This window comes from Mytilus galloprovincialis, chromosome 10 (assembly GCF_965363235.1).
Source record: "Mytilus galloprovincialis chromosome 10, xbMytGall1.hap1.1, whole genome shotgun sequence".
Lineage (NCBI taxonomy): Eukaryota > Metazoa > Mollusca > Bivalvia > Mytilida > Mytilidae > Mytilus > Mytilus galloprovincialis.
This window is the reverse complement of record NC_134847.1, coordinates 74,904,340-74,929,366: the sequence shown is the minus strand read 5'-3', so window position 1 is coordinate 74,929,366 and position 25,027 is coordinate 74,904,340. Positions and strand designations below refer to the sequence as shown.

General features: G+C 32.4%; 1 protein-coding gene across 1 annotated transcript; it reads left to right on the top strand.

Moving 5' to 3' along the window:
• Positions 1–354: 354 nt before the first annotated feature.
• On the top strand, positions 355–25,027 carry LOC143049575 (uncharacterized). Its single transcript, XM_076223178.1, has 10 exons — positions 355–611; positions 1,807–2,086; positions 6,154–6,261; positions 11,018–11,089; positions 11,761–11,781; positions 14,382–14,483; positions 15,442–15,557; positions 17,045–17,123; positions 19,360–19,659; positions 25,017–25,027. The coding sequence occupies exons 1-10, from the start codon at positions 549–551 to the stop codon at positions 25,025–25,027; spliced, it is 1,152 nt and encodes a 383-aa protein (XP_076079293.1). The 5' UTR covers positions 355–548.

Here is a 25,027-nt window from a genome sequence, read left to right as displayed (position 1 = left end):
TGTGTGATTTTAAAAAGTTTGGTATTCGACAAGATCCCTTTTCCCTGAGTGCAACCGTCTACACTTTTACACGATTATTAAAAGAACATATTCAAATTGCAGATATGTTTTCTTATATTTGCAAGAGTAAATTAGGCGTCAAAAAAAAAAGAAAAAAGAAAACCGAGTACAGGGTTAACAGAAATTAGTAAAAACACATTAAATGATTGTTTCATTTGAAATCATGCCAATAATAAAGTACTATTCTTTATTTAAAGCGATAAAAGTAACATGTATATAATAGATTTTAAAACTTACTGAATGCATGCGTATTAAACAAATTTTTTTTTATTATCTTCAACATTTTAGCTTCTATCTGCTTACACCCAAAGCAATTAAAACTGAAATTGTCGACACGGCATGTCAATGATGAAATAGAAAATGCCGAGAATAGATTAAAAGAAAACTGTCATAATCTGAATTTATCATTTCGGAAAGAAACATCTAGAGACGGAAATTGCCTCTTTGAGGCTGTTGCATCACAGTTGAGTGATCTTGGTATCAAAGAGATGTCTGCACAGGAAATGAGACAAGAGGTTATAGAATATCTGATGGAAAACAGAGATTTTGAGGTATTAATGCTTATTATTCTAAATTGCAAAAAGGAGACAAATAGGAGTCTCTCGTGTTTTGAAAGACATGGTGTTTTAAAGGTATCTTTAAAAAGTGTTACGGTGATGGATGTGGAAATTCTCTTAAAGGGAAAGGGAGGGGGCACTGACTGCCTAAGAGTCCGCTCAAGTCATGTTTCCCTAATTAATCAAACAAGTTTCCCTTAAAAAGAGAGTAAGGCACTCTGGACCACCAAATCTGCCTCTGCGTTAAATTAGTGTACTGTGTAATTAAGCATACACAAGTAGTATAAACATAACTTTCATCACTTTTTTGAGTTTGTTTACGTTAATCCTTCTTAAAAACATTACGAAAGATTAACAATATAAATATGATGTATGAGTACCGATAAGTCAACTCTCCATCTAAGATAACATCTAAGACATAGTATAAAACGTTAACAACTAAAGGTTAAAGCACGGTCTTTAACATGGAGCCTTGGATATAAAGGGCCCACAATGACTAGTTTTTAACTTTTCAAACAGGACAACCAGCAGTCGTATCTATATAAAAAGCGAAAAAACGAAAGTTTTTTTAAAACCACACCAACAAAATACAACACAACCTCCTGAAATGTCAGTTTAAAGAGGCTATTTTTCCTATACAAATAGACGGTCACTGTCAGTACTAGTTTTGTGACATATTTGCTGATGAATCTTTCGTTTATGCTTCATTTTGATCCTTAACCAATCGACAAAGTAGAATAATAAAATAAAACGAACCTCAAAGAAAATTTTAAATTAGCAAATGGCAAAAACAAAAGTTCAAACACATCAAATAAATTGCTACTTTTGTAGCGGTGAATATCCACAAGTGTCAACCATTGAAAGTAATTTCTCACAAAGCTGCCATTTTCATATAATAACCTTGAATGGTTGAAAATTTCGGATATCCACATCGTCTAAATGTCATGATCGTATATTAATTGCCTATTTGTCATAGTGGAACAAAATATAAAAAATAAGATGAAAAACCATAATTTTAACACTATGTTATTCATAATAAACCACACAATTGCCATTGCACACCGAAAGTATCTAGTTGGCCCAGGAAAAATTCACGAGGAGTGTAAGGAGAGCAATTCTAAGGATAGATGAACTTGTATGTACTGTTTGTAAAGGTTTATTTTAATTGGTTTCATTTTCTATGTAACAGGGTGTTGATGGTACAGTAAATATAGAACATTTCATCGATAATAGACCATTTGAGGACTGGGCTAATAATATGAGGCAAAATGGCGTATTTGCTGACCATATTGTTGTGGTAGGAATAGCAAATATGCTTGAAACAAATATGTTAATTGTAACAAGCAATCCTGAATCTAATCCTGACAACTGTATGACTCATATTGTTGGAAGCAGAAATTACCGAGGTGTACCGATTCTTTTAGGCCATGTTTGGGAAAACCACTATTACAGCTTGATGTCTGTGGATGGTAAGTAGAACATAAATCGTTAAGCAAAACGGGCTAATGGACGCATTTGAATCTACGGGAGGCTGGGAGGAAAATTCAGTCTATTAGTTTATCATTTTCCGTTTCGGCATTTCTTACTACCACCTTGTATTTCTTACATCAATTTTATATCATATCAATTGAACAATTCACATTTCTCAATTGGAAAGACGTAAGCGAAAAAATCTCTTAACTTAAATCAGGAGTAAGTAGCAGCAATCTGCATGTCCATTTGATTGTTAGTTAATTAATAATGGAAACGTCGAATGTGTCAAAAAAATAACAACTCGAACAAACAACAGAAAACATCCGACGACGACCAATGGGTCTTCTACACAGCGAGAAAATCTCGCACCTGAAGGCAGGCTTTTAGCTGGCTCATAAAATGTATGTTATTCAGCATAAATGGACGTCACACTTAGGTGCTAAACATTTAGATGAACAAAAGGGAAAAATCATTCAAGACTAACAAAGAACAGAGATTCCTGACTTGGGACAGCCGCTAAAATGTGAGGTTCAACATGTTTTGTCAGATCTCCATCCTCTCTTTATACCTATAGTCAAAGTTGAATAAAACCCACGCAAAAATGCGCACAGTAAAACTCAGGTTAAAAGAAGTCCGATGTAATATAAGTTATCAGAAGAAACTTAGTAAAAGTACAATGCATGGATATATGTATAAAGGATTTTTTTATTACTTACTGTTATATTAAAACATTTGAAACACATTAAACTGAGTGCTGAAACACTAAATTCAATATTTTGTTCTTGTAAATGTTGGAACAATAACGTCAATTTGAAATATTTAAAATAATTATTTAGATATATGAACTAGATCTAGTAAAAGTTTTTATATGATGTACACTTTTCGTCTGCTCAACACTAGAATTAAAGCTTGAAAATAATGCAGTATTTTCCTGAAGTGCAATGTATCAAAAATTTCTACTGCACCTCAATTTATTAACCCCTGCTGCATTTTATAAACATCGTATTTATTTTTTTATACTGAAAAAAACTGTTAGTATTTCCGTTTTTGGAAATTATTCGGCAGAATTAGAGATATATCATAACCTGATTGTAAAAAGTAATAATTATGTCCATAATAACAAAAAAAAAAGGAAATAGATAAATTAATCCTATTCAAATTTGTTTAATTGCCAATACGTTGTATTATTGCTATAAAAAAATTAAGTTTGAAAGCTTTTATTTTGATGCTTTTAATTTAATGAATAATTACACAATGAGATCTTTGTGTATTTTGCCTAAATGGTTCGTGTTTTATTCTTAAATTGATTAATTTTATTTACAAAGTGCTTATCAACAAGTAATCTAATTAAAATTAAACCCTTTAACTACTGCTCTTCTGATACTCGCTCATTAAAGCAATCAGTATTGGAGCAATCAAAAAAATAATTTACGGCTTTACATAACATTTTTTATGGCCCCGCAACGAAGTTGTCGGTGCAATATAGTTTTACCCTTGTCCGTAATTCCGTCATTCGATCAATCCGCAACAAACCATTATACAGATTTTATTTCTAAACCCCTTGATATAGTGGGCTGATTTTTGGTATGTGAGCCAACCATGATGACTTTACTTACTTACTGTCCGGTATGCCATCGGCATGTAGGGCAGCAACAAAGGTTCTTCATTTCTGTCTGTCTTTGAACATCTTTTCTACTGTTCCCCATGTATTATTCATGTTCTTCAGTTCTCCTTCTACAGAACGTCTCCATGTGTTCTTTGGTCTACCGCGCTTACGCCTTCCTTCTGGAGTCCAATGTAGAGCTGTTCTAGTGATGGAATTTCTATCTCTTTTGATGACATGCCCAATCCATTTCCAACGCCTTCTGATTAATATTGTACCCATGCTAACTTGATGACACTGTCTTAAAAGGTCTTCATTAGATATTTTATTTGGCCAGAAAATACGTAGGATTCTTCTTAAGCTTTTAGTATAGAAAATTGACAGTTTGTTTAGATCTAATTCTGTCACCCTCCAGCATTCAGATCCGTATAGCAGAGTAGATAAAACACAACTCCTGTAAAGTTTAATGCTGGTCTCCTTACTGTACTGTGATGATTTCCATACATTGTTTAATGATATGAAAATATTTCTGGGTTTGTTTAATCTGTTCATATTGTCATTTCCAACACCTCCATCGTTTCTTAATGTACTTCCTAGGTATGTAACTGTTTCTGTGATGGGAAGATCTTTTCAATCTACTAGGATTGGAGCTGGGTTATTGATGTTTAGGGTCATGACTTCTGTTTTCGTTTGGCTGATTTTAAGTCCAACTTGACTGGCAAATGTATTAAGGCGGTTTGTCTTCTCTTGTAAATGGTGGTGGGTATGAGATAAAAGAGCAAGATCATCAGCAAAATCAAGATCTTCTAATGTTGCTGAAAGGTTCCATCTAATTCCTCTTGGAGCATCTTCTGTTGTTTTTCTAATCACCCAGTCAATGACAACATTGAAAAGAAGAGCAGATATCATACATCCTTGCCCAACTCCTGTTTTTACCTCAAACCAGATGTTGCTATGCCCTACACTGCAAGTGAAATTTTTGTAAAAACTTTTGGAAAGTTCAATTATATCTTTTGGAATTCCATATGCTTTTAGTATTCGCCACAAGGTCTTTCTGTCAAAAGCCTTCTAGAAATCCACAGATCAATTTTCCGTTTCGTTCCGCTTCGCTAGTTTTTGCCAAAATTACGAGCTTTGGACTTTGATAAATTGTTGAAAATCAGAGTTAAACAGATTTTTTTCTAAACGTCTTCAGACATCTGGCTAATCTTTGGTATTTGAGTTAACCATAAAAGGTTACAGATCAAGCTTAAGTTTTGTTCCGCTCCGCTAATTTTTGCTGAACTAACGTGCTTTGGATTTTAATAAATTGTTGAAAATCACAGTTATACAGACTTTTTTCTAAACGCTTTCGGATATTGGGCTGATTTTTGGTATGTTAACCATAATGAATTACAGATCAACTTTAAGTTTAGTTCTGCTCAGCTCATTTTTGCTAAAATTAAGGGTTTAAGACTTTTGAAAATTGTTGAAAATCACAGTTATATGACTTGTTTCTATACGCCTTCAGATTTTGAGCGGATTTTTTTATATGCAAGACTACCATCATGTTCGTGTCCACATGTGTTGTTCAAATTGCTGTTTTAAAACTTTTTGAGACGGGGCTATTCGTGTCGTTTTGACATATCTTGTTTTGATCTAGTTTTTTTTTTTGTTTAACCTCCCACATTACTTAAAAAAATGTATGAGCTTATACTAATGTAATCAACATTTAAAATCTTTAACGTTATTTGAAACGTATATCCCAGTCAAACATGGCCAAAGTTACACTCCGTCATCAGAGGCAAGTTGTATAACACAATAAAGAAAAAGAAAAGTAATATTTTATAATACATGAAGAACAGTCACATCAATATTTCCGTTACCCGATATATGGTATAGTGTTCTTACCATTTGTTTAAAGATAATCTTATTATGATGAATAATGTAAAGAGTAAAACAATTATAGCTGTAAGGGATAGCGTAAGGGTTATGATTAGGGTTAAAGCGGTTACCGATAAGATCTGTATTCGAAAGACATGTAGCCTTTTTAAACATTATAATTTATGGGCTTTAGTGTTTGAGTTTCATTGTAGTTCATCATTTTTGTGTTATTAGAAATAAGTTGTTTGGGTAATCAAAGGAAACTTGAGATATTCAACCGAAAATACATCTTTTGTTAAGTTGTTGACAAGACATGTTTACTTACGAACATTCAGTACAAGAAGACTGAATAAAAATAGAAAATATTATTTACGTCTTATGGAAATCAATAGCTACAGCGTATTGTTGTTCTTGTCATATTGTCTGTGTTTCGACACTGTCGTAAACTCCATCGATTTTTGAAGTGTATGTAATTATCTTTGATGTCGATTATTCTTTAATGTGTCAAAGTTACAAATATCAAAAGATATGCATTTAAAGAATTCTAAATTCTAGAGTTCAATATAAGAAAATCCAAACGAAAACCTTTTTTTTCAGGTTCTGGTGAAAAAGACCGATTAGAAGAACACACATTACAGTTATGTGAAATGCAGTCTCAACATCAAAAATCAACAGATGGCTCTCTTTCTGAAGATGACAAAGAAGGTAAATGCTTTCAGAAAACCCCACATTAGAGAAACCGGGCTATACACACGATTCACACAGAAAATCGTTAGTGGCGCTTTAATCATAACCGTTATAAGGCAAAAAAATATAAAAAAAAAAATTGTGAGGTGTAAATTTCATTACATTCAATATTAATACCATTTTGGCTGATGATTAACTATTGATGCCAGTTGTTCAAACGTACGTAGCTGGTCCATTCACAATTTCTTTATCTGTTTTCTACCTTGTACCTCCTGATTTTGGTTTGATTTCATTCCAGAACTTATACAGTTCACACAATACGATTATCTGTTGAAACGAAATTAACGATAAGCTGCAAATAAAGGCAATAGTAGTATACCGCTGTTCGAAACTCATAAATCGTTAACAAAAAATCCGGGTTACAAACAAAAACTGAGGGAAGTATTTCTGAACACAACTAGTGAGTGTTGTTTGTACAGCAAAATATATCGTACGTATGTCTATAAAACATAACAACTATATCCATTGCAGTCAATTGTTAAGCATTTATACATACACCCACACCAACACAAACATAAAATGGTATATGGCCATGGACACATTTTAGGCATTGTTGCTACGATATTAGAATAGCATTAGTTCGAACCCCGATTAGTAGGGTGCCCAATCAACGAATTTGATCGATTTGCAATGATGGAATAACATACGGCCATATGTTATATCATTTGAAAGAGGAGAACAAGCCTCATCGGAATACCGTTGTCGTCGTTGTCTGCCGCGATCATGTTTTTTTTAAATCAGGGTCAAAGGTCAAAGCAAAAATTCCAGAAAAATGCAGTCACATTTAGTTTCTCCTACATACATGCGTTTGGAGCAAAATATAAAGAACCAATTTATAGAAAAATACCTTGTGTATCTACATTTCGAACTTATGTTACATTTTTTTTCGACAAAAATGACTTTAGATTGATTTATTTGCATATATTGTGCAAATTTGAAATTTCCAAACAGCTGTTAAATAACAGTGACCTTAACCTATTCTTATTTCTAAATTTGATTTTTTTGTATAAAATTCATTACAAGTAAGAACTAAAGATGTTGTTCAGATCTTAACGTTAATAATTTTGTCGAAAGCTAAATGTTTTTTTGACGTCTTTTGGAAGTAAGGTGTTCGTCAATTTCTAGGTGAATATCAAGTTTCTGTTATTGGGTGTGAAAGAGTATACACAAATGTTTTGGTTTGGAACTTGTGTAACATTAACTTTTAACTTGGTTCAATATAAGGCTCTCTGTATAACCTTGCTTTACAGAAATAAAAATTACTGCAAACGGGGGAAAAAGTAAAAGTTATGAAAACAAAACGTCTGTTAGAAACAGGTAAAACACCCAATCCTACGTTTAAAGATGACAAAATTAGTAACAATTGGCTATAATGTTAACAAATATTCGAATGATATAATAAGGGAGAGGGTTATGTACAACACCGATGTATTTTACAAACAATTGCAAACATAAAAGAAGTAAGAAACTAGAGGGACATTTTACTTATAAATTGAAGACAAACTGACAACAGCATGGCAAAAATTCGAAAAAAGAAAAAATGCAAATAGAAAATTATGATCGAAGCTAGTTTTACCTACTACGCACTAAGGTTTCATGTAGTTTATGCCCACCAATCACGTCATGCTCAGAGAACGTATGGCAGGGTGTTTTATTTACATATCTTTCCCCACTAGATCTGTATTACTATATTTCCCACGATTTCAAAATTGAGTAGATGTTTTATTATATTTTAGAAAATATTATGGACTGCTTAATTTTCATTTGATTGCTATCAATGATTTATAAGGTAGAAACAGAAAATGAAATCTTATACATCGTCATCTTCGTCGCCGTGAACGTTTCTAACTGCTACCAGACAAGTATTTATATTTGACATGGGCATAAATCTGTACATGATATATTTGTTCGATGCAAATGCAACCATTTAAAAACACAGATTTCCCCTTACAAGTACAAACTAAATTTTGCAACAATTCATATGACATCTGACCTTCGAGATAGACAGGTGCAAGTCATTCTTCTTTTTACATCCAAACTGAAGAGGAGAATGTTAGGGTAGTTTTGCTTTATGGAAAGACATCAAATTTATGTCTGGAGTGAAGCTCTTATTACATATTGTATAAAAGTAGATTCACAAGGAGGAAGTTTGACAAGGGTGAAATTTTAAATTGTAGCCAACTTTACGCTCAATTTGATTAACTATTTTGATTTTTGACTTGAGATCATTAAACTTAACAACAACATCTCGAGCTGCATCTATAGATTCATCGATGGCATAATTATAAAGTTTTGACAAATCGGTGAAATCATCTGGGTTGTCATTCAAGACTAGAAAAAACAGTGCGCTTAACGATCCTCAACAGGGATGACGTTGCATCGATATCGCATCATGTTACAGCATGTACGACTGGTAGAATGTTTCAAATGGGGAAACCCGAGACTCTTACGTATTTCGCAGACAGGTATATAGCGGCACAAATCTTGTGTACAAGTGATAGTGCCTTTTTGAAACCGTTTGCTGCATGGATGGGAGATAATGTATATCTGTATCTTGTGACTTCATTATTATCCTACCTTTGATTCATCGGGCATACAAAATAGTTCTTAAAATTTGAATACTCCTTCTTAGCAGATTTAAGGTCTTTGGAAGTGCTAACTAGATAAATGACTTCCTCGTGTATTATAGTAACTGATGATCTACCATGATGCTGGACAATCGATTCCCCAAGATATCTGATTAAGGCCTGTAGTTCTCAATGACTCAAAGAAACTTTTTCCAGTAACGAATTTGACGACCATCTTAATATGACCTGAAACACTTAAAAAATAAGTGCAGTTGTGTCTGCTAGTGTAAGATTTATAACAAGAATGCTGGTGTTATATTTTGTTGATATCATCAGTACTAAGATGGTCTAGGTCAGAATCATTATGCAATATACTAAAATATACATGATCTTTCCGTGCTCCCATAGCCTCGATAAAGCTTTTTTGTGCTAATTCCATATAACACACTTATCCCATTGTATTTCATTCTTACTTGGTTTAGGGCTTACTTGATAGGCATAGTTTATCTGTGAATGTGTCCAAGCTTCCGGGTCTTAAACGTGACCGAAGAATTTGACTTGTATATTACAATTATAGCAAAACCATCAATTCAAAAAACAATTAAAGTGGTTTAATCAAAATTAAAAAACAACAACAAAAATATTTCCTAAAACAAAACAACGACCTTCAAACTAACTGGACTATACAAGACATACAATTCGACCATACAACAAGCAAAATAGAGAAATGAAGTTAGGTAGTGACAATCGGCCTTGTTAACGGCCTTATAGTGTAAGCTACAAAACGATAAATGGCAAGAGAAAAGAATGTTTGAATCAAGGCGTAATTATCACTAAATTTGTGTTTTAAATTGCTATTTTTTGCGCACCGATTAACATTACACGAAAGATATTTGGCACACATATAAACAATGTCTTACTGATGTAATCAGAGCGAAAATCCCGGGAAACTAACACGCAATAAATTTTCTTTCGTTCAAAATGTGGTAAATTTCAGCCCAAAAAAATAGTCTTACTAAATTAATGAAATACTTATACTTAAATTCTATGAATCTTGTCAGCTTTCGTTGTATCATGATAAAAAAACAAATTCAGGTAAGTGTTAAATATCATTTGAACATGTTAAAAAAAAGAGTATCATTTGAACAAATAACTCAGAAAGCAATAATGTTATTTTTCGTGTTGAAGATGACCTGTATGATGAGGTATTTTTGGTTACCCTAAGAAACCACAAAATTTTGAAAAACGTTACCATGGGAGCGTACGACGACATTCATGATTGGAAAATATAATGATTTTCCAATAGTTTGCATATAAATATAGCCGTGTGTTATCTGTTAACTTAAACTCGTTAATTAGACGTATTTTTCGATACTGGACACCTACTAGATGAGGTAATAACAAAAAAGTAATTTTTGAAGATTTAACATTATTGGGCAAGATATGACACACAATTATTTATGTAGAACATTATTCATATCACGAGAGGCATAAATTGCCTAACGAAAGTTGTATTTTAAATAAAGGTCGCTTGAAATAGCACCGACGGTGTTGTAACGATGCCAGGGTTACAATCCAACCTAGGAAAGCACAAAAATAATATATTACGTTATTGTTAAATAAAGCTATATGAGATAAAAAGCAAAACAAAAATATTTAATAGAATTCGTTATTTTGGATTTAAATACCACAATAAGAAGGCATTTAAAAGTTACATAATTATGCTTTATTTCTCGATAAACTACAACATTTTTTGATGCATGTGATCCCTTGTAAATTACCATGTATAACAGAATGAGATGTGAGTTAAGTGCGAATATGAAAATTATCTAGATAAATCATCTGTCTGTTCAGCAATGTTTGCGTCATTCAATACCTCATGAAAATGAACATTGAGTGACAGTTAACAGAAAAATTCGAAAACAAATCATGATTTTTTTTTAATTGAAGACCGTCAATAGATTTCTATTCGATATAAAGTATTAATAACAAGATTTTGTTAGTGGTTTAATAACTATAAAATATTACTAAATGTATGAGTGTTGTAAATTATCTTCTGTTTTACTTTTAACAGAGCGTTGCCTATTTTAAACTCAATTCTTCTGATTCAGTTTTGTTGTGTCTAATCTTGTATTGGTTTCTTACAGTTGTTAGTGCTGATATAAATGTTACATTAGCAGGAGGAATAGCAATAAGGGAGATGAAAATTAAAGGGAAAGGTAATTTTTAATTTTACCTTTTTATGCAAGAGGCTCTCAGAGTGAAAGCAAACATGATTTTTAAACAATTGTTTTTGTCCTGGTATTTTTCAATTTCACAAGGAACACAACTACTGAACTGTAAAAGTGACAATTATCAATAGTAACAGCATAATAAAATTTAAACAAATTGGTTGAAAATTAATGAGTTTAAGCACGGACACAATTCGACACAATTTTTCAATCTTTCAAGAACCAATGAAGAACTAAAATTGTCAATATCGAAATCAACCTCAATTTTACATCAGTAACAATATATCAAAATTTGAAAAGCTTGGGTTGAACGGTTGATGAGAAATACACGGACACTGTGTGGCAACCGTCCACCCGCCCGCCTTGCATCTTATATTAAATAATCGATTTTCTTCCGGAAATATAGATAATAATGATTGAAGAAGAATTTGCAGATACAATATATTGATATAACACCGGTGATAGCGGTGCATTGTTTCTTGCTGCGTATCGTAGGTATCATGAGTCAGATTCACCAAGAATTAGATTTTAAGTAAGTATACAGAATTGTTTCTGTTTGAAAAGTCTTTACTGACATTATACATAACATATTTTTCCATAACTTTCAGTTGACAAATTAAAAAAATATATAGAACCTTATTTTCAATTTCTTCTTGTAGAGTGGACCTTTCATGATTTTGGTAAGTCCCCTATTTAGAATAACTCATTACGTTTTGCGGTATTTATATATATAGACTTTCAAATTAAAAATTTTAGCGTTCAAAATAAAGGTTATTTAAAATAAAGCTTAAATGACCAGCAAGACATTAACTATGCATAAGTTTAAAAATAATATTGAAATCGTCTGACTGCCTCATATTGTAGTTCTTGCCCTTTAAATTTGATAACGAACAAAAACAAAACCCAAAAGAACCCACACATTTAATTTGTGGCTGTAACATTATAAGGCTAAATATTAGACAAGTTATATACATATTAGTTAATAATGTTTATATAAATAAATTTGGTGTATTTACTGTCTTCTGATTGGTTAAAAGTATTACTTTTTTCCCCCAATGTTGTCAATTTTTATGGCGACACGCCCACTCTGACGTTGCATATTCATACGCCAGCATTCGTGCAAAATGTTATTGTTAATAATACTAAGCATGATCCAGAGAATTAAACAGGCGGTAAAAACGGACTGAAGATGGTATTCCTTGAATTTATAATGCATAGCACCAATTTAACATCAAAGGAGAAGGTTCACGAAGGGTTAAAATTGACCCTGAATTTTTGATGTTTTTTAAATCGGGCCAAAAAAATACGATTTACACATAGAAATACTTTTGATAATACCACTAACTTGAGTAAGACAACAATATCTTTTTTTGACACCTTCCTTTTAAATTTATGAAGCTATGAACCCTTGAATAAACCTTATTTGTATTTAAAGGTCAATTTCTGTATTTTTCCTCATAATTTTGATTGTATTTTGGCATAATTATCCTTGGCCTCCATCTACGATCCGAAAAGTTTTTATATCAATGAATTCTATATTAAAATTGGAATCTTTTGGTCACAAAACAAGTTGGATCGTAAGTAGGGGCCAAGGTTATTATTAAGCTTTTAGGTCTGACAATTGCACAGAATCATCATATTTTGAAAAAAATATCAAAATGGTCTTACTTTGAAGAATATTATGTTATATTATGAATAGATCTGATTTGTTTAGCATTAAGGCTTTTGAAATAGACCCATTTAGGAACCGAACTGTGACCTTATTGTTGTTTTATGATAAAATTGATATTTTATGCCATTTTGTGCTATAAGTGAACCTTGTCCTTTCCTTATTTTGCTGCATTCGTAGTTTTTTTTTGTATTTAAGGAGGGAAATGGTTAATTTAAATGAATGTTCTTTTAGTTCAATTTATTCAATCTTTATTATTGACTGGAACGTTTTGCATTAATTTATTGAAAAAGCTAAACTTCTAAATGTCTCTTAATTGTTGTATCTAGATTAAAACAAAATCGAATTAAATGACACATTTTCGTTATTTTTTTTGTCTTGATATAACTACATGCACCAAACACGTATTGCATAAATATATGTTCTGCCTTCAACGGGTTGTTATCCCTTGCATCGTAACAACACCGTCTGCATTATTTCAAGCGCCCTTGACCACTCACATTATAAAATATAGCTTTTGTTAGTCGATTTATTCCCTGCTGATATAAAATTGAGAATGGAAATGGGGAATGTGTCAAAGAGACATCAACCCGACCATAGAAAAAACAACAGCAGAAGCTCACCAACAGGTCTTCAATGTAGCGAGAAATTCCCGCACCCGGAGGCGTTCAAATATAAATACTTAATGAATGGTTATTATTTATTTTGAAGTTATTGAACCATGAAATCAATTTTTTGACTCTTCACATTGAATTATCCTCGAAGTGGATTATGTAAAATGTGAAGAGTCAAAAATTGATTGTATGGTCACTTAATTCAAAAAAAATTATAGCTATCATTGTAAATGAATTTCTATAAAAAATCAGGCTAAAAAAACGTTTTATATTATTTATAGTGTATATATATTCAGCTAAATAAGTCAAAATCAATGGGATAATCCAAAGAAATAGATTGATATGCAAAAACTATTGGCATTTTTGAAATAAATAAATTTAAACGGACCTAATCCCCTTGTAAACATTTAAGTTGAATAGATCGAGAAGAATCGCAAATCCAGTACAAAAATCGAGACAACCTTTTTAAAAAAAATATATGAACAGATTAATGCAAATTCGGGAAATCGAAAACTGAAATTGTGAAAAATGAATTAAGTTTTGGTAAGTTGAACATTCTAAGGACGTTGTGGATCATTACAAAAAATGATAACCCGAAAGATTCATTTTAAATCAATATGCAGCAAAGATTTGCAGGTTTTTTATTTCAACTTCACAAGCTTATAATGCATTTATCTCGAAAAAATCTGAATTTAAAACATTGTGTGTTTGCATGTATATTTGTAATGACACAGTTTAACCAAGAATGTTTTAAAAATGTACTATTGTTATTTATTAATAATGTTTGATCTGTATCGTCACCGGCATTGTTTTGTTGCTAATTTTTTCGTTTAGACTTTTATATTTATTTTCTTTTACTTTTTTCACCATATTTCCAACTGTAGGAGTTTAACGCTAATTTTGTCAACTTTGAGCGATAAATAAGGAGAATTTTTAAGATTCACTATTATTAAATGTGCATATTTCTTATATTCCAATTTGGTTGCTCATTTGACAGATACTGCATTTACACCAGCTGTTCAAACAATTGAAGCAACACACAGTTCGAGTTATTCACAATTGAGAAATTTCAATCGAAATGAAGATAGCGGATCTGACGGTATGTACATAAATGCCGCTCGCAACACAATTATTATACAAGTGTGACAGTTATGTAGTTTACTATATACCATTGAGTTTGCTCACTGCAAAGTACGTACAATAATCTCTATTTGTAAAATTGTCAGTTTCACATTCTCATCATTCTGTCGTCCGTTAATTTTCACTAAAATGTTCTCTAAAACTGCTCTGCCAATTTGAATCAAACTTGGTCACAATAATCATTGAGGTATATAGTATATATACATTGTGTCAAATGACCCAGTCTGCAAACCAACTTGGCAAACATGGCAAAAAGTAGAACATAAGTGAAAAATGCAAAATTGGCTCCCTCTTCTAGAAGTTTTTGCACTAACACGAGTATTGTTTACAATGTTGTTGTGTGGTTTTGCCTTTTATTTTGAAACTTTAAAACATGTAGTAATAAAAATCAATTGGACAAAGTGGTTTCATTTGACGAGATCTTCACATAAGCCAACCTGGTTAATTACGTCATTCAACTCATTAATGTAGGTATTCTCCTGAAATAATGAAACCATATGTTTGCCTACTATCTGAAAAATAACTAGATAGTCTTGTTAAAGTAAATATGATCAAGATTCGACACAATTGTATTCAATGTTATTTATAAGTTACAAATTTTATCTGAGAGTGATAGAACAGTAACATTTTCAAACGTTAGTCAACAGTTTATTAATTATTTTTATTCATACACGATGTTCGATTGATCAAAGACTGCATGATTGGTTGTATGTACAGATGTTTTCCCCTTGACAAAATGCTATTTGACTTAACTGTTGCAATTTTCTGAAGGTAAAGACGCCGGTTATTAATTCATCAAACTACACGAAAACACGTTATTCATGCATTATTGTCAATTTTGAATAAAAAGTTTCTGAATAACAAGAATACAACAAATCAAGCAGAATGATGATTTTTTTATCCCATTTTAATCATAGAGGATAACTTGTTCATGTGTGGAAAATGCAAAGACATCTTCACAACTAATGAAGGCCTTGAGAAACACCAGAAAGAAAGCTTAAGTTGCAAGAGTCGGAAAAGAAAAAAAGAAAAAGTAGGTTCTGTTTTGAAGATAACACCAAATTATAAGATGATGCCAAGTTATGATCAAACACTGAATTTGAAAGCAAGTGTATCGACATGTTAGAAAATTTCTTATCAGAATCTCTAAAGTACTGAAACAAAAGGAGCAATTGATATTAGGAAGATTACAATAGGGTTATTAGCTTTTGTTGCGCAGTATTGACTACAATTTCAAAATAAGGATATGATTTGGTATGAAAGTATAATTCATTGTTACAAGAGTTAAATGAGTGTTGGGCGAACATTTATCTTTGAGAAATTTAAAATGCCAATTTAAGTATTTGAGGATAAAGTTTTCCTTTCATTGTTTTCTATTGTGGTAGAAGAACAATATGGAACAAATATGATGCTATGGTATGATAGCCAATTTGACAAGACATTACGTAAAGGTTTCATAACCGAGCACAATCGCTAAACTAGAGAAAAGCGTATATTGCCCCGAGATGACTAAATGTAAATCAATCAAAGACATGTGTTTAAGTTGAAGGAAAAACTATAGTTTGTGTATTCACAAGTCTTTTGTTAAAACCAAAAAAATCAGTAAGGATTAACAAGTGCGTTTAAAGCTGGAGCCATATGTAAATGAATGATATTGACGTTGTTCTACAAAACATCAAAATATGAGAATAATTTGAAAATTCAAATCCATACCTTGTTTAATACCATTAATGGTCGTAATAATAATATGTTATATTTATGACTCGTCTAAACATCAATCCAACAATGTTAGATCTGTAAATTTTTTGTTCTTCCCTCGCCGGGATTCGAACCCATGCTACTGAGATACTGTGACACCAAATCGCCTGCACTGCTACCGTCCCGCTTGACCACACGACCACCTGGGCTCCACAAAAAAATAAAGCTTACGGTGGCCGTGTGTTTCCTTTCCTCGTCAGTTTTAATCTAGCGGCGTACTACAGTACATGATATATAAGGCATGGAGATGTTATTGTTACAGATCAGCTCAATTACCTATAGTAAAGGATCCTACAAATAAATGCAAGATACAGTCACAGAAAATAATTATATTTATAAGTACGTCTGAGTCAGTGACAACTCTACAACAGATTTATCCATCGGATAACTAGCAATGATGGTGATACATGGCTGTGTACATAATGTATATACAACTCGTATTAACATCAACCAACCAATGTTAGATCTGTTACGAAAATTTTTTGTTCTTCCCTCACCGGGATTCGAACCCATGCTACTGATATATCGTGACACCTAATCGCCTGCACTGTAGCCGTCCCGCAAGACCACACGATCACCTGGGCTTCACTTAAAATATATATATATATATATATATTTTATTTTATCAATTCAAATCAGTTTTTTTAAAAAGCCTTTTATACAGAAATAATAAATGGTTAACAAGAAAATTTTGCTGTGTCTAACAGTATCAAACTTAGTCCAATATCTATAAGAAATTATATTATTTCCTTTTTTATCAAGACATCTGATACTTCTCATAAGTCCAGTAAACAAACACAAAACCTGACGTCTGAGGAACCAAAGAAGAGGCGATTAAAGTGTAAGTGATTTACTATAAACTTGATACAATTGTTTTAACACTTTAGAATTACTAATGATAGGGTTTACTAATTGTGACTTTAGTATTTTGAATAGTGTCAATGCCATTGAATAATACCCCACAACATGATTGAATTACATACCAACCATACAAATCGGGAAACCTCTAAAACATCAATCATACAATCAAGTTTCGGCTATCTCGTTATGCTAGTTTTCAAATCATATCCTAGCACCTCAACTATACCCATGTTACAAGTAATATGTATAGAAACGTATTAGTCAAATAAATCACGAGGTGTCGAGTCCCTTAACAAATTACAGTATTTGTAAAATAAGTGTCAGCAAACAATGGCTTGGGCCCCTGGTTAAGGACATGGCCATTGTCAATTAATTTAGTCTAATTGGTCTTAATATGTGTTCGAAACACTTTGTGATTTATGGAGTTGGGGTGCTGTAACAATAATCCACAATTTTTCAATTTCATCCGTTGCTAGTTCATTTTGCTCTTAAACTGAGGAAATATTTTAGTATTTGGCGGGAAATATGGATACACCTTATTTAATTATACGTAGAAGAAGGTACACTTGCGTAGTAATACGCATACTCCATAGACAGTTAATAATGTCTAGCAAAACGTCATGAAACCTAGTAAAGCGTACCATGAAATGTAATATACCGTACAAAAAAACCTTATACAACGTGGCAGATACGAACTGAACTGTTAAATCACCTAGTGATGAGAATCAAATACTTTTTAGTACGTATCGGGTACGTTTTGAATACGTATTTTACGTCCCTCTACAATTTACTTTTATTTTTAAGTTCGGACTACGTTTTTGTTTTTAGTCACGTTTGTATTCTACAGACCACTATGATTGGGACCGATCACGTATCAATCCACGCATAGCTACGTATATAGCCGTTTTGTGTACGGATCGGTACGATTCGCTACTCGTATTGCCGTTTCGTTACGTTTTGAAAACGTAGCAAAAGGGGATAGCCGACATGAGACGGAGTTACTGGTGCTTTTAAATAGTCATCAGTAACGCTCGAATTAAAATGTTTCTAAAATTGAAAAAAGGCCAAACATTTTACGAAGTTGAAGATGATTTAGGATCCACGATTCCTAATATAGTTTGCTAATTTCTGCTAAAGTAATCTATCCCTGCGGTACAAAACACTTTTAAATAAATCTTCTCCTCTGAAACTACTGAACAAAATTGAACCAAATTTCGCCAGAATCTTCATTATGAACCAAATGACCTACACGGTTATTATAAAACACACAAAATGGTGTAAAGTGCAATTTTTGTCTATCAATTTGAGAACCCTTTATAGACAAAGATCATTTAACTTGAACAGATATGTTCATACTGTCTCTACCAAATATCCATATACGTTAAAACTGTCAGTTGGCCTTTTTTAGGTGTGATTGCCCTTAAATGTCAAAGGCACTTTTGGGTGTCCAATTTTGACTCTTATTTGGTTTACTATAATACATTTATATAGATTGATGGAGAGAGATAAGCTGAGATTGCAAAAATAATCATTAAGACACGATCTAAATAATAAATTAAAAACATTGTTGTTTTGTGCGTTTGTATCAGAAGACTTTCAATCTTTAAAGGGTGATTGCCCTTGATAGACAAATTTCGAGTTCGATGCATTTCCGTCAAAAACTTTGGTTTTAATGAACATCACTTGTGCGTTTAGGGGCCTCGTCACATCCGTTCCCATGTTGAGCGAGTGGTTGGAATACTATGATGTCATATCGCACCAATTATTCGGCAAATTGAATTCTAATAAGTGACAATCAGCACTTGTATCATTAGGGAATTGTGATTGAGTATATACAGAACAAACATAATTTCTAGTTAATTCTGCACAATGAAGATAACTAAGACGCTTGATGAACTTTTATAGTGCAGGGATACATGCAGGCGATCACCACTATCTGGTAAATGATGTCATAAAGGCGCGCATAATTGACGAGGTTGTTTTCGGTGACGGATGAACTCCAACGTAGTCTACTGATTGTGATGTTTTGTCATAAATTCTATTCTAGTCGTCTACAATTTTGAAAGGAACATTTGTTAAATATTTACATAAACCAAGTCTTTGTTTTTCATTATTGGTTTCATACCTTACTTCAAATACGATGTTGAAAACTAAAACAAATAATAATAATAAAATCATTACCAGCACTAAACATTACCGCATGTCATTTTTAACAGTGAAAATTCGAGTGGAGGGAGAACGAGATGAAACGGTGCCAGCGTTTGAAGATCGGGTAAAAAGAGTGCAAAGAATTTGCACAGGAGACCTTGACGTCGACGACGAAGTCATTGTTGAATATGTAGAAGAAGGAAGTTTGGTGATTTGGACAAAAGCAAATGCGTCGGTCGTTCAAAGCAAAAGAAAATTTGTTGAAAGCATGGATAGATTCATGGGCAACTTAATCGACAAATGTCCGATAGCTAATGCAGAAGAGGGAAACCTTACCGTTAACGTTGATGTCGTCGAATCGTCAGGAGGTACTGTGGTTTCATTTTTTTATTGGTACTATTTTCGGGGATTCAGTTAAACATGCATTTTCGTGGATTTCGTAATTTACCCACAGTTCTACAGATTTGTAATTGTTTTTCACAAGCTTTATGAAGTTATATTTAAATAAAATCCTTAATATTAAGCGTTGTGACATAGTCGTTGAAAATAAGATATATTTTCAGTTTCCTTCAAAATATAATTCTTAGACAGCAAATTGTAATTAGAGGTAAATATAATCATTATAGATACCAGGATTGAAATTTCATATTTACGCAAGACGCGCGTTACGTCTACAAAAAATTCATCAGTGACGTTCGAATAAAAGAATGATAAAAAGGCCAAAAAATATTGACGTTATATTTCCTTTGATAAATGCTTTTTCTTAAACAATATTTAAATGTACAACAGGACACAAAAGCAACGCTTACCTCTGTACAGTGTATCCTTAAACATATGTCAAAAAAATGTCAAGCACATTTTGATTGCATAAAATAAAGGTAACTCTTCAACTTCATACTTTATTTGGCTTTTTAAACATTTTTAAATTCAAGCGTCACTGATGAGTCTTTAGTAGACGAAACGCGCGTCTGGCGTAGATATAAAATTTTAAACCTGATTTATACGATTTTATTGATTGCATAAAATAAAGGTAAAATTGTGAAGGAAAATATTAGTTAATATGTCAAAGAGACAACAACCCGCGGACCAAAGAGAAGAAACCTGCTGAAGGAACAAATGAGTCTTAAACACCGCGAGAAAATCCCGAACGCAAAGGCATGCTTCAGCTGGCCCCCTAAAAATAAATGTGTACTAGTTCAGTAATCATTGACGTCATACTTAACTCTAATAAATAAATGAACTTAAATTAAAAATCATAGAAAACTAATAAATGCCTGCGGCCTAAGCATACATTTTAATTGATGATTAATGCATTACAAGAGATTCTTCATTGTCTATGTATTTTATCTTACTTCAGTTGGATGTCATGTACTAACTTAGTATTTCTTGTCCTCTTGGTTAGTGTACCTTAGATGGACTTACAAGTTGAAAAAAAAAACGCTATCAGACTGTCGCATCTTATTTCAAAGTCTACTTACTGTTCATTGACTTTAGAGATACGTTTAAAAAAATCTTTGTTTTTATTTCATTCAAGATGCAAGTACCAATGATGATGATAGTAATTTGTACATTTGTGGAAGATGCAAATTGACATTTAAATCATTGTCATCTTTTAACTTTCATAAGAGAGACTGTAATCTCCGTCGAACCAAATTATCTAAGTACCAACACCGTGTGGATGTAAGTATAATTAAAATAGTAAACTATTTGTTATTCCAATCACGGAGTGTGGTAGATAAACACTAAGAGTGATGAGTCAAGAACGTTTGCCTACTAAAAGATACTGCATCATTTGGTCTCCGCTTAAAAATTGACTCATTGGCAATCATACACCATTATTTTAATTTAAATTTGTTTTACAAACACAAAACAAAGAATATCAACTAAGGCCATGTTCGCGACAAACCTCGATTTCTGTAAACATGTTTATTATTAGCTTTATGTGATAAACACTCAATTTGTTTAAATAATAAATTTAGTACTCTTTTGTACATCGGTAAAATACACGTAGTGTAATAAAAAATTGATTTGAAATTGTTTATGTTACCCTTTAAAGATTGCAATTCTGTAAATATATTCAATAAGATCTCCTATAGGAACTCCCTTTGCAGCTTAAACTGTGCCACTTTAACTGTGTCTCGTGAAAAAATTATATTCCAGAACGGATAGAGGAAATGCATTACTATTTTATTCAAGGTGAAAAAATTCCGTTTTACCTGTTTGTTATTGCAGATTGATTGGTTTTTTTTCTAATTTGCATCGATTTATTGACCCTATAAAAAGGCTTGAGTATAGGAATATTTGTATCCAATGGTCTTCTTTATATCGACAGTAGGAATCGTTTTAAATGTTGATGTACGGAATGTATAGATTCACAGTCACGGCCTCTCATAATATGAATTTAATAGTCTGCCTCGTGTAGAGAACTGCTCTGTTTGGGAAAAGAACCATTGCCCTATGTCTAAGATGGATTAATAGGTCGCCTCTTTCTGTCTCTATCAAATGTATGTACACAACGTTTTTTTCTAGTGACATTGTAATTTTAAATTATCATCCCTTGATGAATCACTCTTTGGATATGCATTTATTGAGTTGTTAATTCGAAATCATTTTTAAATCAGTTATCAATAAATTCTACAATCACTGAAGAATGTTTTTGAGATTTTAAAATTACAAAATGTAAAAAAAAGACAAATTGATATAATAACTCAACTAATAATCTAATATTTAGACATCTCTCAAATATTTGAAAGCTTTCGAATAAAAGTAACATAGATAATATGTGTTGACAATGGCATCTATAGTACTATGATAATGAGGTCCATTTTGATATCCGGCAAGGCGTAAAAACGACGTATAAAAAAAATCCACCTTATAACTAATTAATATAGGATTGTGGTGTATATCAGAAATTTCATAATTCCAGGGTTTGCCACATAAATTGACATAACAAATAATTACCAATTTCCGGGTCGAATTAAATACCAATACCACTAGTATTTGTGCGTATATGTCACATTTATATTCCCGATGTAGATACAACTGTTAAACAAATCTTCCTCTAATGAAGGATCACCTCATATGACACGAAATTATCCATCATAGTTAAAAGTCAAATTATTCTAACATTAAAAGTGCTACACTCAGATAGAAACTGCTCAGCTTTGTATAATTAACTATCAAACACATATGTTCTTATAGCAGTGTATCAGAACGTTCATATAAACCCATAGGAATTATCATTCTACAAGCTCAATGATATTACTCGCTTGGTTTACTATCATCAAACAAAGGGTATGTCAATATACGTACCCACGCTCATTGTCACACAAGTGAAAGAGGGACGAAAGATACTTGAAGGACAGTCAAAAACATAGATCGAAAATAAACTGACAACACCATGGCTAAAAATACAAACCGACAAACCGACAAATAATAGTAAAGAAGACACATAGAAGACTAAAGACTAAGTAGCTTCCTTGTAGCAATCCTCTATCAAAGAAAGTATGATGGGAAATACAAGCCCGGGAATATCGTATCAATTGGGAGATATGTAATTCGTATGCAAGCGCCGCTGATATTTTGCTACTTAAAAATGAAAAGTTCACAATTTGGGAGTCTAAAATTATATTAGTAAAGTTTTGTTGTTCAACCGACCCTCATCGTCAATTTCTAGATGAAAGTTAAGATATGAGACAGGCTTAACTGAGACAAACTTAACTGTATCTGTAGTATCCTTTATCTCTAGTTCGATGGGATAGATTCGTTCAACCTAGTCACCAAATTTTGTATTATTTAGGGAGAGAACATAATCTATATTACGGAACGTAAAGTTAAAGGATACTGCCAACTTTTTATCTTTGGTCCCGTTGGAATTTCGGAAGTCTGATGAAAAAACACGTCCTTCAAACGTAACAATTATGTTGTCAATCAAGAAATTAAGCAACCATTCCTGATAATGTAATTGTTTAAATCAGAATGATTCTTTACAAAGTGTATTTATCTCTCCCCGAGACAAGATACTTGTTTCGACGACCTCACAGCCTTAATCCATTGGAAAAGAGTAGTTACGTCTTCTTTCTCGCGCTTAACCCATTGCCTGGCATAATCTTCGACTGAATCCATCAGTATTTTGAAGTTGTATTTTGAATTGATGGATTAAGGCTCACGACATTTCGGACCTTTGGATAACAAATTTCACAGGGGAGTGTTATTGTCAATGTTGATATCCCGGTATTTACTGGGCCAGCCGGATTATATGTGAATTGGGAACTAGCACAGGTGCAATCAGATTTAGACTTGAAGTCGTCAATGTTGAGATCCCGCAAAACGTGTTTGTAATTGAAAATTTTAGTTGCAATAGGTTTGGTATAGGTATACATAAGAAAGTAATGGTACAGACTGATCTTTAGAATAAGGAGGTATTTTCGACTGAACTGATTTATAATGAAGGATATTGCCTAAGTTGACGCAATCGAGACAAAGGAAATTATGAAAATATCTTTTCTCTTTTTCATCTTTTCCAAGGTATAAAACCTAAGATTAAATAAAGGCAACAGTAGTATACCGCTGTTCAAAACTCATAAATCCATGGACAAAAAACAAAATCGGGGTAACAAACCAAAACCGAGCGAAACGCAATCAATGTGTATTGGGTGGTTGTAGTAAGAAAAAAGGACCGGTTCAAACACGATTTTAAAAGCAAAAATAAATGTGCTCATTATAATCAGCATGAATTAATGAGTTGACAATACGTATAATAAAAAAACAAGCTTAAATAATGCGTATGTACTTTTCAAGTTGTTAGCCGACATGACGTACGATTCAACTTTTTTTTTTTATATAGGACAATGTTTGTATTAACAATTACATCATTCAATTAGACGAAAGAAGATTCATTGCCATTTTGTTTATGTTAATATCCATAACGAAGTTTTGGGTGGCAAGGTTCAAACAGAAAGATTTTGATTGATTGTTTGATTGTTTGCAAATATTTCATGCACGTTCAGGACGAGAACAAATTAAAAAAATCAGAAGACGACATGTGGTGATAATATTTCTATTCCCCATTCACCCTTGGAGGTGAATGATTTGATAGCAGAGAAAACTATGTGCCTTATAATATGCATGAATATATCAAATGACAATACGAACACCATAAATCTAGACTAAAGATGTGAGGTATTTAAAATTATTCACGGACTCGAGATGTCGTGGGTGTGTTCTAGTATTCATATATTTTAAACTATTATTCGCAGTGAAAAATCATAAGCTATGAATAGTATATATGTACTTTTGATTTATTAATTTATTTCCTGCATTATAATGTCATATAATATAGGAAGATGTGGTGTGAGTGCCAATGAGACAACTCTCCATCCAAATAAAAATTTAAAAAAAGTAAACCATTATAGGTCAATGTACGGCCTTCAACACGGAGCCTTGGCTCACACAGAACAACAAGCTATCAAGGGCCCCAAAATTACTATTGTAAAACCATTCAAACGGGAAAACCAACGGTCTATCCTATAAAAAACAAAAAAAAAAAACAAAAACCGAGAAACGAGAAACACGTTTAAATTACATAAACAAACGACAACTACTGTACATCAGATTCCTGCTCATTTGTTGTTTTTTTTTCAATAGAAAAATATCATTTTTTCCTCTTTTGTTTATGTTAGGTATTGGATACTGATTTCCTATCGTCAATATAATCCTATTTAAGGTACCAACTAA